Source organism: Poecilia reticulata, chromosome 21 (assembly GCF_904066995.2).
Source record: "Poecilia reticulata chromosome 21, P_reticulata-male-v2, whole genome shotgun sequence".
In the NCBI taxonomy this organism is placed as follows: Eukaryota; Metazoa; Chordata; class Actinopteri; order Cyprinodontiformes; family Poeciliidae; genus Poecilia; species Poecilia reticulata.
Genome location: NC_088850.1, coordinates 1,242,940 through 1,259,446, shown reverse-complemented (window position 1 = coordinate 1,259,446; position 16,507 = coordinate 1,242,940). Strand labels below are relative to the sequence as shown.

Here is a 16,507-nt window from a genome sequence, read left to right as displayed (position 1 = left end):
TTACATTCAAAGTTCATGTGGCGACCCGACTCGCCCCGACCCGACTCGGCCCGACTCGCCCCGACCCAGCCCGACCCGACTCGCCCCGACCCAGCCCGACTCGCCTCGACCCGACTCAGCCTGACCCGACCCGACCCGACCCAGCCCGACTCGCCCAGGCCCGACCCGGCCCGACTCGCCCCGACCCGACTCGCCCCGACCCGACTCGCCCCGACCCGACTCGACCCAACCCGACTCGCCCAGGCCCGACCCGACTCGCCCAGGCCCGACCCAACTCGACTCGGCCCGACTCGCCCCGACCCAGCCCGACCCGACCCAGCCCGACCCGCCTCGACCCGACTCGGCCCGACCCAACCCGACTCGCCCCGACCCGACTCGCCCAGGCCCGACCCGACTCGCCCAGGCCCGACCCAACTCGACTCGGCCCGACTCGCCCCGACCCAGCCCGACCCGACCCAGCCCGACTCGCCTCGACCCGACTCAGCCTGACCCGACTCGCCCCGACCCGACTCGCCCCGACCCGACTCGACCCAACCCGACTCGCCCCGACCCGACTCGCCCAGGCCCGACCCGACTCGCCCAGGCCCGACCCAACTCGACTCGGCCCGACTCGCCCCGACCCAGCCCGACCCGACCCAGCCCGACTCGCCTCGACCCGACTCGGCCCGACCCGACCCGACCCAACCCGACTCGCCCCGACCCGACTCGCCCCGGCCCGACCCGACTCGCCCAGGCCCGACCCGACTCGACCCGACTCGGCCCGACCCGGCCCGACTCGCCCCGACCCCACCCAACTCGCCCCAACCCGACTCGGCCCGACCCGACTCGCCCCGACCCGACTCGCCCCGACCCGACTCGCCCCGACTCGACTCGCCCCGACCCGGCCCGACCCGACCCGACTCGGCCCGACCCGACTCGCCCCAACCCGACTCGGCCCGACCCGTCTCGCCCCGACCCGACTCGGCCCGACCCGACTCGCGATTCGAACTGTTGGTAGCGTCCCACAGTAAATAACGGCTGAGGAATCTGCCGCTTCCCCCCCCCCTTTCTCATCCCCCCTCTCTCTCTCACCCCCCGTCTCCCCTCTCTCTTGCCCCCCCTCTCTCTCATCCCCCCTCGCTCTCTCTCCCCCCCCTCTCTCCCTCTCTCTTGCCCCCCCTCTCTCTCGCCCCCCCCTCCCTCTCTGCTCCTCCACATGGTCTGAATGTAAACCTGAAACTCCATGAGAAGCAAAACGTGAAGTGTTTCAAAATAAAGCGCTCAGTAGCTTTTCAAAATAAAAGTTTTACATTTTATTGGTCCAGTTCTTCTAAAGATGTTCCCTAACAGGTTTTGACCTTTAACCCCGTTCCTTCAACACATCAGTAATGCTGAAGTTTCCGTTTCTTCCCCAGGTGCGTTCGCCGTTCCCGATGATTCCCATCGGAGGAATCCAGATGGTCCACTCCGTCCCGACGTCCGCCACCACGCCGCTGGGCCAGCAGGGGGCGCCGGCCGCCGCCGAGAGGGGGCAGCGGGGAGGGGAGCGTCTGGAGGGGGGCGGAGTCAGACCGGAGGGGGGCGGGGTCAGACCGGAGGGGGGCGGGGTCAGACCGGAGCAGGAGGAGAGCATCCACACCTGCACCAAGGCCATCGCCTCGCTCTGCCTCGACCCGGAGTGTGTGGAGCGAGGAGGAGGAGGAGGAGGAAGAGCGGCTTCCTCAGCTCCGTGTCCTGACTCCCATCAGCAGCAGCAGCAGCGCTGCTCCTCCCCGCCTCCGCCCGGCATTCAGCACTTTAGCAGCCTTGAGCTCCGGCCTTCCTCCTCCTCCTCCTCCTCTTCATCGCCCGCTCCTCTTCCTCCCAGCCCGGCGATGGAGGAAAAGGAGGCGGAGAAGAAGGACGCGTCCTGAGACCGAGGGGGCGGAGCTCTGGTTTCTGGAAACAGGAAGTGCAGGAGCAGAGAGAGGAAGTGGAACTTTTGCCCCGTTTGTTCAGCGGAGCGCTTCTCTCTCGGGGTCAAAGGTCGAGCCGCCCGGACGTTTGGGCGCTGCGGCCTGCAGCCGGACCTCCTGGTGCCTTTCCTTCGGGTCCTGGATGCAGGAAGGTAACTGTAAATAAAATCTCCTCCTCTTTTGCATATCAGCTTTGTAAGAAATGCAACTTCCTCCTTTTCCTGGTTTTCGTTTTCCGGACTCCTTAATAAACGTCGATGTGAAGTTATGGATGTTACGTACGGTTGCACTAAAACATATTTTTATATGAGTGAAATTCAAGACGCTTTTTGTGTACAGCAGTGATTCTATAATACTATTTATTGTTACCATGTTTCATAAATTGTACATGTTTTTCTTAAATGTCGTGGAAGCCTTTTGTATGCACAGCATGGGGGGTTTCGCTCACCGGAGGCGCGGATGTGAACACTGTACTATTTATACGGTCAGAGTGAGACCTCCCCGTACTGAAGATGTACTCCGATATTTACCTGAATGCATACAGTAAACGGAGCCACACGGTTTTATCTGCACTTGGCCTCTAAAGCTTCGTCGTCGTCGTCGTAGTTTTGCTTGTACATTTTTGCTGCTTTTTGCCTGAAGCTGCTTTGAGATTCTTTCGGTTTTGACTCAGACGTCGAAGCGGAGCTGCACGGAGCGGCGACGTCCACATTGTTACAGATTTTCATCACTTTGTCACTGAAATCCGTTACGTTTTGCATCAAACAGGCAGAATTTAAAAAAAATAACAATATGCTTAATAACTCGTATCAGCAGTTAGAAACAAGGACTTTCAAAATAAAGTTTCAGTCCAGCGATTGCAGAAGTTTACGTTAAAATTAATGTTTGTGAGTTTGTTGCAAATTTTCCTTAAAAATAGTAAAAGCAGTGACTGTAAGTGATGCTAACTCCCGCCTGCAGGTGGCAGTGTTTCTTCTTCTACTGTGTGGGGAGCAACAAAAACTGATTACAGTCAAAATGTAATTTATTTCACATTACAGTGAAATTAATTATCACAAAATCAGTTTTGATTTTTAAAAATCAGAAAACAAACCTGGATCTGGTTTAACGACGATTTGGTTCAGATTTGGTTCTGGAATTAAATCAGGCCTGAAAGTGACCATGTTGGCTTTTCAAAATAAAAGTCAAAATATCACAGAAAGAAGCCAGAAGCTAATATCTGATTTTCAAAATAAAATGGGTGCAATTAATGTGTTAAGTTAGCTAACAAATAATGAAACAGGATTGTTAGCCCTTCAAAATAAGACTCAAGTTTTTATCAGACAGAAAAATTTAACAGACTAGAGCGATAATCCTTCAAAATAAAAGCTGTCTCTGGGTACTCCAGCTTAGCAACATGCTAATGCTAAGAACAGGCTGAACTCTGGGCTGGTGATTGTTTCAGATGGAAATTGTTATTTTAACTCCAAACTTACATCTTTATGTGTTTTTAAAACTCGTTCGTGTTGGAGAAAAATACCTTGTTGCTCCTCTGGGGGCAGAAAATGTTCACAAAAAGCTGAAGTTGTGCTAAATTCTGCCAGTGAGCCTGTGACGCGTCGTGCAGCTCTGGTTCGACGCTTTTATTTTGGCGAAGCGCGGATTTGCAGCTGAATGAGTTTGTGTGACGCAGCAGCTGTTCGCATCCAAACAGGAAACATTCCAGTCACCAACGGGACGTCGTCAGCCGCAGCGGCTCCACCTGCAGCCTTTCTGACATGCACCTTATCTTCCCTCCTGACGCGCCCAACCTGAACGGCGTCAGCAGGAATAATCCTGCTCCGCTGCACATCCGCCCCTTTTTTCAAGCAATATTTTAGCCAAACTCTGCTTCACCAGCAGGGAGTGAATTTGTTGCAAGGCAACGATGGTGTACTTACAAAATCCTAGAATCAGGAGAAGAAGGGAGCAGTTGTGGGTAAAGAGGCGCCAGTTTTTCGGGTTCTGGACCGTTTGGGCCGAGTGGGCAGGCTGCAATGTGAGTGTCTGTATTCTGTATCGGTGTGTATTCAACCAGTATATCCTCTTCGTACGACTTTTTTCTATTTTGATTCTCCCTCATGTATCAGGACAACAATGATGTCTCTTCTCTTATCAAAGCACAAGTCATTGCATACGGATGACAACTATACAGAAAAAAGGATATAAAAGGTAAACGTGCATTTAAAGGGGTGTCTCTCTTGTGACGGTGTTCTGTGGACTTAATACGACTATCATGTTCGATCCAAGGTGCAACAAGGAGTCGCAGTGGAAGTGAAAGAAATGCATTCTTGTTTCCAAATAAATATAAACAAGCAGCTGCTGGTGTCTGTGTTTATTTCTGCTGTGAGGAACGAAACTTTTCCTTCACTGCGTTTTATTCTGAAGCTCGTTTATCCAACATTCAGAGCCAGAAAGCAGGAGGAGGCTTTTCTAAAGCTGCTGGGCCAAAAATCAGCTGCAGCAATTTGGGTTATTTAAATCGTCCTGAATATTTAGCTAGCTCAAAGCTAACTGTTTAGCTCCAAACTTCATTCCTCAGCAACTTTTATGGGAAACTTGAGTGTTAAAAATGACAGCAATGTTGAGGATGGATCAGTCCCACCCGTCCTGTTGAGTCCGCTTTGACCCGACTCCGGTCCGGTTGTCTGTAAACTCCGGTCCGGTTGGTGAGGTGTGAACGCTAACTGACCTCTGACCTCTGGTCCTCCAAACCTCGGTCTGGGTTCAGTTTGAATGTGAACGCCAAGCGGACCGGAGACTGCTCCAAAAGCAGGAAGTGGACTACAGCGCAAGGCATTCTGGGTAAATACAAAGAAAACAAACATGCTAGCCTAGCGCTAGCAGGAGAAATGGCTCGTGGCCTTTGGCCAGAGTCTAAAGAGAAATCCTCCAGCCGCTAAAATCTTCAGTTTCTGTTTGGTGAAGAGGTTTCATTTAGTTTCTTTGAGAGGTTCTTAGCGCAGCCACAGCGCCCCCACAGGCCACAGCGCCCCCACAGGCCACAGCGCCCCCACAGGCCACAGCGCCCCCACAGGCCACAGCGCCCCCACAGTCCACAGCGCCCCCACAGGCCACAGCGCCCCCACAGGCCACAGCGCCCCCACAGGCCACAGCGCCCCCACAGGCCACAGCGCCCCCACAGGCCACAGCGCCCCCACAGTCCACAGCGCCCCCACAGGCCACAGCGCCCCCACAGGCCACAGCGCCCTCACAGCACCCCCACAGGCCACAGCACCCCCACAGGCCACAGCGCCCCCACAGGCCACAGCGCCCCCACAGGCCACAGCGCCCCCACAGGCCACAGCGCCCTCACAGCACCCCCACAGGCCACAGCGCCCCCACGGGCCACAGCGCCCCACAGGCCACAGCGCCCTCACAGGCCACAGCGCCCCCACAGGCCACAGCGCCCCCACAGGCCACAGCGCCCCCACAGGCCACAGCGCCCTCACAGGCCACAGCGCCCCCACAGGCCACAGCGCCCTCACAGGCTACAGCGCCCCCACAGGCCACAGCGCCCCCACAGGCCACAGCGCCCTCACAGGCCACAGCGCCCCCACAGGCCACAGCGCCCCCACAGGCCACAGCGCCCCCACAGGCCACAGCACCCTCACAGGCCACAGCGCCCCCACAGGCCACAGCGCCCTCACAGCACCCCCACAGGCCACAGCGCCCCCACGGGCCACAGCGCCCCCACAGGCCACAGCGCCCTCACAGGCCACAGCGCCCCCACAGGCCACAGCGCCCCCACAGGCCACAGCGCCCCCACAGGCCACAGCGCCCTCACAGGCTACAGCGCCCCCACAGGCCACAGCGCCCTCACAGGCCACAGCGCCCTCACAGCGCCCCCACAGGCCACAGCGCCCTCACAGCGCCCCCACAGGCCACAGCACCCTCACAGGCCACAGCGCCCCCACAGGCCACAGCGCCCTCACAGCGCCCCCACAGGCCACAGCGCCCCCACAGGCCACAGCGCCCCCACAGGCCACAGCGCCCTCACAGGCCACAGCGCCCCCACAGGCCACAGCGCCCTCACAGCACCCCCACAGGCCACAGCACCCTCACAGGCCACAGCGCCCCCACAGGCCACAGCGCCCCCACAGCACCCCCACAGGCCACAGCGCCCCCACAGGCCAGGAGGGGAACATGTTGCTCAGAGGGTTTGGTTGGTTTGACCACAGCGGCTGAAAATGTAACAAATGTTGGAGTTCCAGGTTTTTCTCCAAAGATTCATTGTTCGTTCTCTAGGAAACAGATGGAAATGATAAAGATATGAAATGTACAGGTGCTAGAAATGCATGGTGACGGATCTTTTCCTGCTTTGGGAATATTCTCAGGATTTTCTGGAGTGTGTTAATCATCCTGTAGATGAATCCCCTGAAGAGTCGCCTGGACCAGGACTGGGCAAAATGTCTTTGCAGGCTCCAACAATGGAAGTCACATTCACAGAGACGCGTCGGGCTCCCAGGGGAGCTTTCCATATGCTCACACCTTCCCAACTCCTGATGAAAGCCGCTCCTCGGATCGTTAATCAGGACCAAAAATAACTGCCTTGATCAGCTGGCATCAAAGGCGGCGGGACTCCGACACGCGGACAGACTGACAGATGAAACGGAAACTGACACCAACCCAGATGTGTCAACAATGAAGGGGGGGAAACATGCAGACAGGTAGACATATGTGGGACGACTGGTGACAAGGTGGCGCGTTTAAAATTAGAAACATGAGGTGAAGGCAGAATAACAAAGAGTCTCCAGGTATGTGTGACGGGACGGAGCTGACCTGCTTTAATGAGCTGCTGCCAGAAATATCCAGTTTGTTCCCCACAAATTTATTTCTTTTAGCAGGTAATTTAAACAGCTATGAGCCAAACACTGTAAATGTGCTTTCATCCCCATTAACTCTTCAACCTAAAACCACATCAAGCGAACATAAAAACTACTTTTGCTAAATTTAGAAAGTTATTTTGAATTTTGTCGTTTCCATCAACCTTTTCTGATGTGAAACGTTAAAATGTCGATGGAAACAAAGTTACTAGCTGTTTATCCAATTGTCATCCAATTTTTGAGCAAACCTTTAAAATGTCACGAAAATAAAACATGAATTAGGGACCAACCAGGCTACGCTAAGCGAATTTATGTTGAATATTAAGGTTATGGATCACACGTCTCAGAAGAGACTCCTTTGGACATCAAAGTGTTTTAGCGCATTAACTCTTATTAGCCAAAAGCCATAAGACATAAAAATGTTTTACGCAAAATTGAGGAAGTTACACAATTTGACATTTAATAAGAAAGGCAATTAAAATCACTTTTAAATAAGTTTGTTCACATGATTAGTTGTTAAAATCATCATCTTCCTTCTACTTCCTGTTGTCTTCTTTGTGATTTGCACCAGTAGTAACATCCGGTTGTTGATCACGTGACTCAGAAAAAGGTTTTTCCGTGCAGTTTTGTGAGATGGAGTCACAGCTGAAGACAACCTCACCCTAACGTCAAACATTTCATTAAAAAACAAACAGTTTCTGATGCTGAAACAAAACAGGAACATAAACGTCAGGAGGAACCAGAACCGGCCTCAGAGACGCAGGATGAGCTCCACTCACATCCAGGCCCAAAATCAGAATAAGCTGTGAAAGGCAGCAGCGGCCCTCCAGGTCTGTATAATCTCACATTCCTCGCTCCACACATGGACCATTATGATTTATTACAACGAGCTTAGCGGGCAGTAATTACGCAGAGAAAGTGGCCAAGCATGTGATTTAACAACTGGAACTGATTCTGCAGAGTCACGCCATCGCTGTCGGAACCGCAGGCCGCGGCGCAGCTAACGGGCCGAACCGGGACTTTCTCCCTGGGAAGGAAAACTCTCCGCTCGCTCCGCGGCGGCGGGTTTACATGTCGGGATGGTTAGCAGCAGACAGCCTGTGGTGTGTGTGTGTGTGTGTGTGTGTGTGTGTGTGTGTGTGTGTGTGTGTGTGCGTGTGTGTGTGTGAGATGCCATGTTGAGCTGCAGCCATTCTCCCAGCTGTAATTAACTCCAAAGATAAGGCAGTTCGCCTCTTCATCCTCCTCTTCATCCTCCTCTTCATCCTCCTCTTCATCCTCCTCTTCATCCTCCAGATTATTCTTTTACCTCCGTGGCTCTAATAAAGTTCAGAGCAGTGAAAAATGATTTGCAGCCTTTAAGATTCATTCAGTTTTTGTTTGCATGACTCACTGAAATGCTTCTTCTGCTAATTCGCTAATGTTTAGCTTAGCGCTTTGAACATTTAGCTCACTTAGCTTCATGTACATTCATTTTCCCAATAAATTCTAAAACACTAATTTACTTGACTGCAGCTGTTAGCACCCTAGTGCTAGTATGCTAATAGCTAAGTTGTAGCTTAGCATGCTAACTTTGAAAACTCTTTGCTTCCCCTAAATTAATATTTCTGAATAAGTTATCAATGTTGTTTCTTGGCTGCAGTGATGTCACACCTCCACTAACCTGCAAATAGTGGAGCTAATTTTTCATTTAGCGCTTTAGCGTTTTTTGCTAACTTTGAAAATGTTTAGCGCTCTTAGCTTCTTCACATTTAAACTGAAGCTCTAGTTTACGTGGCTGCAGTGAAGTGGGCGTTCCTGCTGGGGAAGCTAATCAAATGTTTTGCTTTTTAAGTTTGAAAACTTTTAGCGTTCTTGTGTTTTCCACTAAATTAATATTTCTAAATATTGAAAAGTGCTTTTATTTGGCTCCAGTGACACTTTCACTGATCTGCAAACGGTGGAACAGAAGAAACGTTTGCGGTGAACAGTCGGCCATCTTGGCGGCTGAGGTCAGAGGAGTCAGTGGATAAATGAAGCATCTGATTTAAGGCTAATTTTAAATGTGATGTTTAAAAGTCAGAGTTATCACCATCACTGTTCAGCTGCACTTTCTTTCAGGTGAGCTTCAGTTCTGATCATTTAGAGCTGAATTAGCTGAGAAACTGGCAGAGCTGCAACATCGGCGCGTTGTTGGCCTTCACCACGCCGACATCACAGCCGAGCCTCCGATTAGAGCCGAGGCTCTCAGAGACGAGCGTTTGTCAAGCTGAGGTGAGTCAGAAAGGCCAAGGCTGCAGAGAACCGAGGGAACTGGAGCTGCTGAGGTTCTGCTGCTTCTAGACGAGAGAAATCTGTTCAGTCTGAGGCGAACGCATCACGATATGCAACCAATCAATCAATCAATTAACCAATCAATCAATCAATCAATGAATTACAATTAACTCAATCATTTCCATTTGTATGATTTATTATTTTCTCTTTCTACCAAAAACTGGATGATAAAAATCTTCAGTCTCGTCTGAAGTTTTGTTTTCAGGCTGTAATTCATTTATTTGTTGTTTCGTTTATTTATTTGAATATTTAAAATGTCTTCCAGCTCCAGCGTTAAAGTTTATTGATCTCTGAGAACGTGTCTTATGTTATTATGTTATTATATTAGTTGGAAATGATCTGAAGACACAACATTCGTGTTGATGGCGAAAACATCTGGTCCAGTTTCTGGTCCAGTTTCTGATCCAGTTTCTGGTCCAGGTTCTGGTCCAGATTCTGGTCCAGTTTCTGGTCCAGTTTCTGATCCAGTTTCTGGTCCAGTTTCTGATCCAGTTTCTGGTCCAGGTTCTGGTCCAGATTCTGGTCCAGTTTCTGGTCCAGTTTCTGATCCAGTTTCTGGTCCAGTTTCGGATCCAGTTTCAGGTCCAGGTTCTGGTCCAGATTCTGGTCCAGTTTCGGGTCCAGTTTCTGATCCAGTTTCTGGTCCAGATTCTGGTCCAGTTTCGGGTCACGGTAACCGGATTCTTCAACCTCAGAACCTTTTCACATAAACTTCACCAGAACCTGGAGCAGAATCTGCCGGAGCTGCTGATGAAGCTGATTTATGCCGCAGTGAGTCTGTTCGCCATGACACCAGCAGCAGGTTCTGGAATATGACTCAATTAAACCAGCAGGTGTTTCTGTTTGTCTTCCTTAGCAACCGTTACCAAGGAGAGGAGAGGGAAAATCTGGCCTGAAAGCGGTTCGATCCCGCCAACGGCTCTGGGTCGGCTCGGTTCGTCCTCCGGATCCACACAGGGAGGACGGACAGGTTGGCAGAACACACACACACACACACACACACACACACCCTGCTAACGTGTGTGTGTGTCGTAGAGGCATCTGCTCTTTGGAATAAACAACTTTCCATTTTTAGCTACCAGGGATAAAAAAGAGCAAACCAGGCGGAACCGGCTCTTCGGTCCAAACGGACCTGAGGGACGGAAAAACGTCTCCGACAGAGGAGAAGAAAAGTCACATTAAATTTAAATATTAAACACAGAAACGAAATCCAACCTTTGACCTTTGACCTTTCATCGCCACCGACTCTCTTAAAGCAGATTTTATTCACTCAGATTTAAGACGTTTAGAGACTATTATGAATAAAATTTAAGACGTATATAATGTTCTCCTGCCTCAGGTTGGCGAAGACGAACGTCGTCCAGAAAACTGCCGATAAATTTCCACTTACTCATGACAGACGCGACAAACTAGCTGGCTAGTTAGCAAGGGTAGCTAGTTAGCATTAGCCTTGAATTACAGAACGCAACAAAGACGTCAGCAACTTTTACTTGACAGAAAAAACATAAAAACCTACGTAGAATATAAAAGAATAAATAAAAACGCACCTTTTTCCAGCTTCCTGCCGTTGCTGCCCCTAGTGGTCTGGAGTAGTTTTTGATCGCAACATTTTCCTCTTGCGTTTCTTTTTGTGTGTTTCGGAGTTTCGTCGTTTGCGAAGCGTTTTCGCCTTTGCTGGCCACCGTAGTTTAAAGCAGGAGGCATCAGGAAGCTGAAATGACAAGATGGAGGATCCAGCAGAGATCAAGGAGGAGGAATGAAAAACATGCAGGAAAAGACGAGATGGATCGCTTTACCTGAGAAAAGGAAAACATACTTTACATGAACACTGAGGAAATAAGAGGCTGAGCATAAAAAACAGAAAAGACAAGAAAAAGGTCAAATAAGCCAAATAAAGTCCAGCTGAAGAGAGGAGGTCCGAATGACGTCAGAGGGACGATCACGACCTTCAGGAGGCGGTTTGTGTTTCTATAAATATCTGTAAAAATGAGACCAGAGAACAGACAGAAAATGAAGATTAAAATGTTTCATTTCCTCATAAAAGGATTTTAACTGCTAAAACCAGAGGCGCTACGGCGCCCCCTGCAGGGAGGCGCAGAAATTACTTTATATTAATACAAAACCTTTCATTTAATTTTCAACAAAATACATTTAAATATGAGAAAAACAACTATAAATCGAGAAGAAGAGAACCACAGCAGCGCCAATTACACACTGACACCTAGTGGCCGTCTGAGGTTCTACATCTGGGAATGTCTGGAAGAACCAGAAACTGTCCCGTTTCCTGGAAGGAGTTCAGGAAAACTTGGAGCCCGTGAAAAGAAAAAAGTCCGGTGAGTCATTTTGACGCAGAGATTTCTGAAAAATAAGCCATTAGTGAATGAAAGCAGGCGAAGCGCACCTTTAAGGCTGGAAACTGCAGAGCTTCAGCCAAACGCTTCCTGGCAGCAGCTGGCAACACGAACCTGCTGACTGCGCTTCTTCCCTCTGGACCGGAGGAAAACACACAAAAACAAAAGCAGGTGTAAATTGTGAATCAGCATATTTTGTACTGTGTGTAATTGGACCCAGATGTGGACGGGGATGAGTTGTTTACTGGAAAAGTCCCATCCTGCTGAGGTCTGAGCGGAGCCGCAGATCGGCCTCCTCACATGTTTTCACTGCCAGGATTCAAACCGGACTCTCAGCCTGGATTACAAAATAAAAGCCGTTCAGGAGCAGAAGGTTCCCTCAGGTTGACACAACATGATGTCTGTAGAGTTACAGTCAGAAACAAACGGCGAGAAATTAAAAATAATCACAAGAGAAAAACAATGGCTTCATCTGTCAAAGTCACATTTTAACCAAGTTACTCGTTTATTAATAAATGTCAGATTCAAACTAAATATTTAGTTAGAAACTAGAAATTTAGGTTACTAACTAAATATTTAGCTTCAAATTAAATATTTAGTTAACAAGATACCTTCATGTTACAGATAACTAAATATTTAGCTTGCTAGCTAACTGTTTAACTTCCAACTCCAAATCTAGCTGTGAGCTAGCTACGTCTCACCAAGCTAAACTAGCTAAGCTAAATGTTTAGCTGCTAACTATTTATCAAGTTTAATCTAATATTGAGCTAAATATTTAGCTTGGAACTAAATATTTAGTTAGCAAGCTAAATATTTAGCTCCAACTTAAATTAGCAAGCTAACTATTTAGGATGGGGCTAAATAGTTAGCTAATATAGCTAACTATTTAGCCAATATTGCTAAATATAGCAAAGTAAATGTAACCTAAAGACAGCAGCTCTGTTATATTTAGTTAAACATTCAGCTAGCTCAGATGTAAACATTTAGCATGGGGCTAGATAGTTAGCTTGCTAATTAAAGTTGGAGCTAAATATTTAGCCTGATGCTAAATATAGCAAAGTAAATGTAACCTAAAGACAGCAGCTCTGTTATATTTAGTTAAATATTCAGCTGGTTCAGATCTAAATATTGAGTTTGGATCTAAATAATCAGTTTTCTAACCACAGATCCAAACTCAGTCGGCCAGAAATGTTAGAGAAGTGGGAAGAAAATCTTCCTGATTTGTCCTGAAGGTCAAAGATGATCAGGAACTTTCAGCAACGTGTCGGTTTCTAGGCTCTGTGGTTGAAACAGAAACATGTGAGACTCCAGAACCCTGCAGGCCCGGATGGAGGATTCAGGGAGGAGCTGCTTCATGGCGGCTGGTTGATCACAGGAAGCCTCAGTTAGCGGTTAGCATCAGCTGACAGTGGGTCATGTGACGCTCTGCAGTGATGGCGGCGTCCAGGTGGCATCATGGCGGCGTCCAGGTGGCCAAACTGTTCCTCACAGCTGATGGAGACGGAGCCAAAACCATGGAAACAGTCATGATGTCACCCTGAGGATCTAAACACAGCAAACGGCTCTTTAATAAAAACCTCTGCTGGTGTTTTAAAGTTAAAACAGTTAAAATTATTAGTTATTTATCCTGTTATGATCAGAAGAACAGAGGCTCAGTCTCATTTTCATCACGTTTTCATTCATTCATTCATAAATGTGAGTTTATAACTAAACATTTAGCTCCAAACTAAAGAGCTAACTAAATATTTAGTGTCATACTTAGTTTGAAAGCAAATATTTAGTTAGTAAACTAATTAAATGTTTAACTGAATGAATGAACATTGTGAAAACATGACTTTTCTCTTGTAAAAGACTAAATAATCCAGATTAAACAGATTAAGGTGTAAAAGCTGCAGCCCGTCGTATTTCATCAGGTTTAGTTTCACACAGACGTTAAACTCTGGAGGCCAAACAAATCAATAAAACCAGAAACTGCAGAAAATGTGTTTGCTGTGTTTCTGTGACTCCCTCCGTCTGCTGTGATATTCCTGGATCTGCTCGGCGTCATCGGTTCACAGAGTCACGCTGCGATGCAACATGTTACCCGTCAGCACGCCTCCTGGCCTGGACCGGGCCGCGGGCCACGCTGCGGCACCATGTGGGTCGGCCAGGAGCCGAAGCTCACATTTTACCAAGCTTCACTGTCTGTCCGGCTGAAACGTTTCTCCTGTTTCAGGCCTGCAGCCTGAATCGTCACCTGCCTCCACAGAGCCGAGGCGCTTGGTTAGAAAGCCAAACACCTGCGGTCCAGGTGAGAAACATGAAAGATACACAGATTAACAGCAATCATTGGGATTATTTGGCTTTATGAGGGAAAAATGGAGGAAAAAGTCACATTTATTCATTCATAAAGGTTACACTTTCAAACTAAACATTTAGCTGAAAAATGATAGTGAATTTAATAAATATTTAGTTTGAAGGAAAAAAAATTAGCTTGCAAACTAAATATTTAGCTCCAAATCAAATCTTTAGTCAACAAGCTAAAAGTTTAACTCCAAACTAAATATTTAGTCTGCAAACCGTTTATATTATCACTCAGAAGTCTTCCTGCTAGAGGAAAATAGTTTATTTTTTATCTGGATGCAGTTTTTCATGTTGATGTTTCATAAATACAGAATCTATAAATATGAGGCGGTGCTGTTCAGCCTGCCAGCCACCAGGGGGCGGTATTGCAGTAATACGTGTGTTCATGTGATACAAAGTTAACAATCAGTTCCTGATCTTGGGTCCAAAATGTTAATTTATGTATTTTAGACAATCACACTTTATTTAAAGACATTGATCTGACAGTTGGGGGGCTGCACAGTGGCGCAGTTGGTAGAGCTGTTGCCTTGCAGCAAGAAGGTTCTGGGTTCGATTCCCGGTCTTTCTGCATGGAGTCTCCATGTTCTCCCTGTGCATGGTGGGTTTTCTCCAGGTACTCCGGTTTCCTCCCACAGTCCAAAAAAACATGACTGTCAGGTTAATTGGTCTCTCCAAATTGTCCCTAGGTGTGAGTGTGTGTGTGCATGGTTGTGTGTCTCTGTGTTGCCCTGCGACAGACAGGTGACCCGTCCAGGTGACCCCGCCTCTCGCCCAGAACGTTAGCTGGAGAGGCACCAGCACCTCCTGACCCCACTGAGGGACAAGGGTGCAGGAAAATGGATGGATGGATGGATGGATCTGACAGTTGGTCATTTATCAGCTCGTTTTCCTGCTGATCCTCTAAGTTCTAAGTTTTTCTTCAGTCGTTCTACTTTTCCCCCGCAGAAGGTCAGCTCCACCTTTTCTCTTATATTTTATATTTGTTCTCTTTTATTCTTATTTCTAACTGAATTTTTTCACTTATTCCTGTATAAACTGTTGTTTCTTTACTGTTAATGTTTGGTTCAGAAATTATTCACAAGAACATAAAAAAAAAAAACGTTTAAATGAACTAAACAGATTTGAATTAATGCTCTAATGGAAATCCTTTTATTTTACATCTCTGAAAGTAAACCTATCAGATGATGTCAATATTAACACCTAACGTTTTAATCTAACAAATGAAAGAAACCAACAAAATCCCAGAGAAAACCAGGAGGACCAGAACCAGGTGGAACATGGAGCTGAAACTCTGATTAGTGGATTATCAATCAGCTGCAGGAGCCAGAAGGAAATGACCAAAACATAAATCTACGAAGGAAAATCCCTCAAAGTCTTTGGAGAACATTTAAAAATGGAAGTGAAACAGAAAGAGCAGATAGAAGTTAGACGAATCATGAAACCACAACGAGTTCAAAATAAGGAAGGGAGGGACCAAAACAACCAGAGGTCAGAGGTCAGAGGTCAGATGTTCTGAAATGTTAAGTTCTCCGTGTCAGAACTTTCCTTGCTAATGAAATTAAATGTTTAGTCGTTTCTAAAGCAAATCTTTGGTCCTTTAATTCATTCAGACTGAATTCAGCCTGGACTGAGCGATGAAATGTTGGTGAGAAGAGGCAACTTTCTGCAGCTCCGTCTGGGAACCATGACAACCAGAGCAAAGTTCAAAGGTCAGCCTCTGCAGACAGAGTCAGTGTGTCATTAATAAATAATAATAATATGTGGAAGACACGAGGAGATGATTCTGGAATCTGAAGAGCTGCTGATCCACGATGGGTCCGGTTTGCTTTGCGAGACGCCGCTCTAAAAATTTATGATGGAACTGAATTTTATTTTAATGTTGAGGTTTTTATTAATATCCATCATCAGATGTTAGGATATTCGTTTAGTTTTTGTGTGAATAACATTTGTTCATGTCTTTAGAGGGAGAACCTGCCGCCCTCAGCATCTTCCTGTTTTAACTGCTTTTATCTTCCCATCAACTCTGACCAACTTCTCTATTGTACCAGCAGCCTGAAGAAAAATGCCCTCCACACTTTTCAGATTTGTATTTGTAAATTATTATAAACCACTATCATTTTCCTTGAACTTCCGCTGCTCTGAGCCTGCCTGTCATGCAAGCTCCGTCCCTCCCTCCATCTTATCCGGGTCGGGTCGCGGGGTCAGCAGCCTCAGGAGGCCCAGACTTCCCTCTCCAGCCTCTTGCAGCTCCTCCAGGAACCCCAAGGCGTTCCCAGGCCATAGAGAGACATCGTCCCTCCAGCGTGTCCTGGGTCTCCCCTCCTCCCGGTGGGACCTGAACTCCTCACCAGGGAGGCGTCCAGGAGGCATCCTGACCAGATGCCCGAGCCTCAACTGGCTCCTCTCGACGTGGAGGAGCAGCGACTCTACTCTGAGTCCCTCCCGGATGACCGAGCTTCTCTCTCTAAGGGAGAGCCCAGCCACCCTGCGGAGGAGGAAACCCATCTCGGCCGCTTGTATCCGGGATCTCGTTCTTTCCGTCATGACCCAAAGGTCATGACCTTAGATGAGGGTGGGAACGTAGATCGACCGGTAAATCGAGAGCTTCGCTTTTTGGCTCAGCTCTCTCTTCACCACGACGGACCGGTACAGCGCCCGCTTCACGGCAGACGCTGCCCCAATCCGCCTGTCGATCTCCCTTCTTCCCTCATTATGAACAAGA

The 16,507-nt window shown here is 48.2% G+C and overlaps 1 protein-coding gene and 1 long non-coding RNA gene across 6 annotated transcripts in view; both read left to right on the top strand.

The window, feature by feature from the left end:
- hivep2a (HIVEP zinc finger 2a) overlaps window positions 1-4,270 on the top strand; it is an 81,043-nt gene extending 76,773 nt beyond the window's left edge. For all 4 annotated transcript variants that reach the window (XM_081602719.1, XM_081602717.1, XM_081602720.1 and 1 more), the window contains one exon: window positions 1,395-4,270. In XM_081602719.1, coding sequence (XP_081458845.1) covers window positions 1,395-1,892 — 498 coding nt within the window. In that variant the 3' untranslated portion in view covers window positions 1,893-4,270. The remainder of the gene's footprint in view (window positions 1-1,394) is intronic.
- A 5,469-nt stretch (window positions 4,271-9,739) lies between these two features.
- On the top strand, window positions 9,740-15,427 carry LOC108165762 (uncharacterized). Of its 2 annotated transcripts, none has more exons than XR_014085674.1 (3): window positions 9,740-10,061; window positions 13,658-13,732; window positions 15,396-15,427. It is a non-coding gene; the product is annotated as an uncharacterized LOC108165762 (long non-coding RNA). The 2 variants fall into 2 exon arrangements; XR_014085673.1 differs by lacking the exon at window positions 9,740-10,061 and adding an exon at window positions 11,247-11,424.
- Window positions 15,428-16,507: the final 1,080 nt, after the last annotated feature.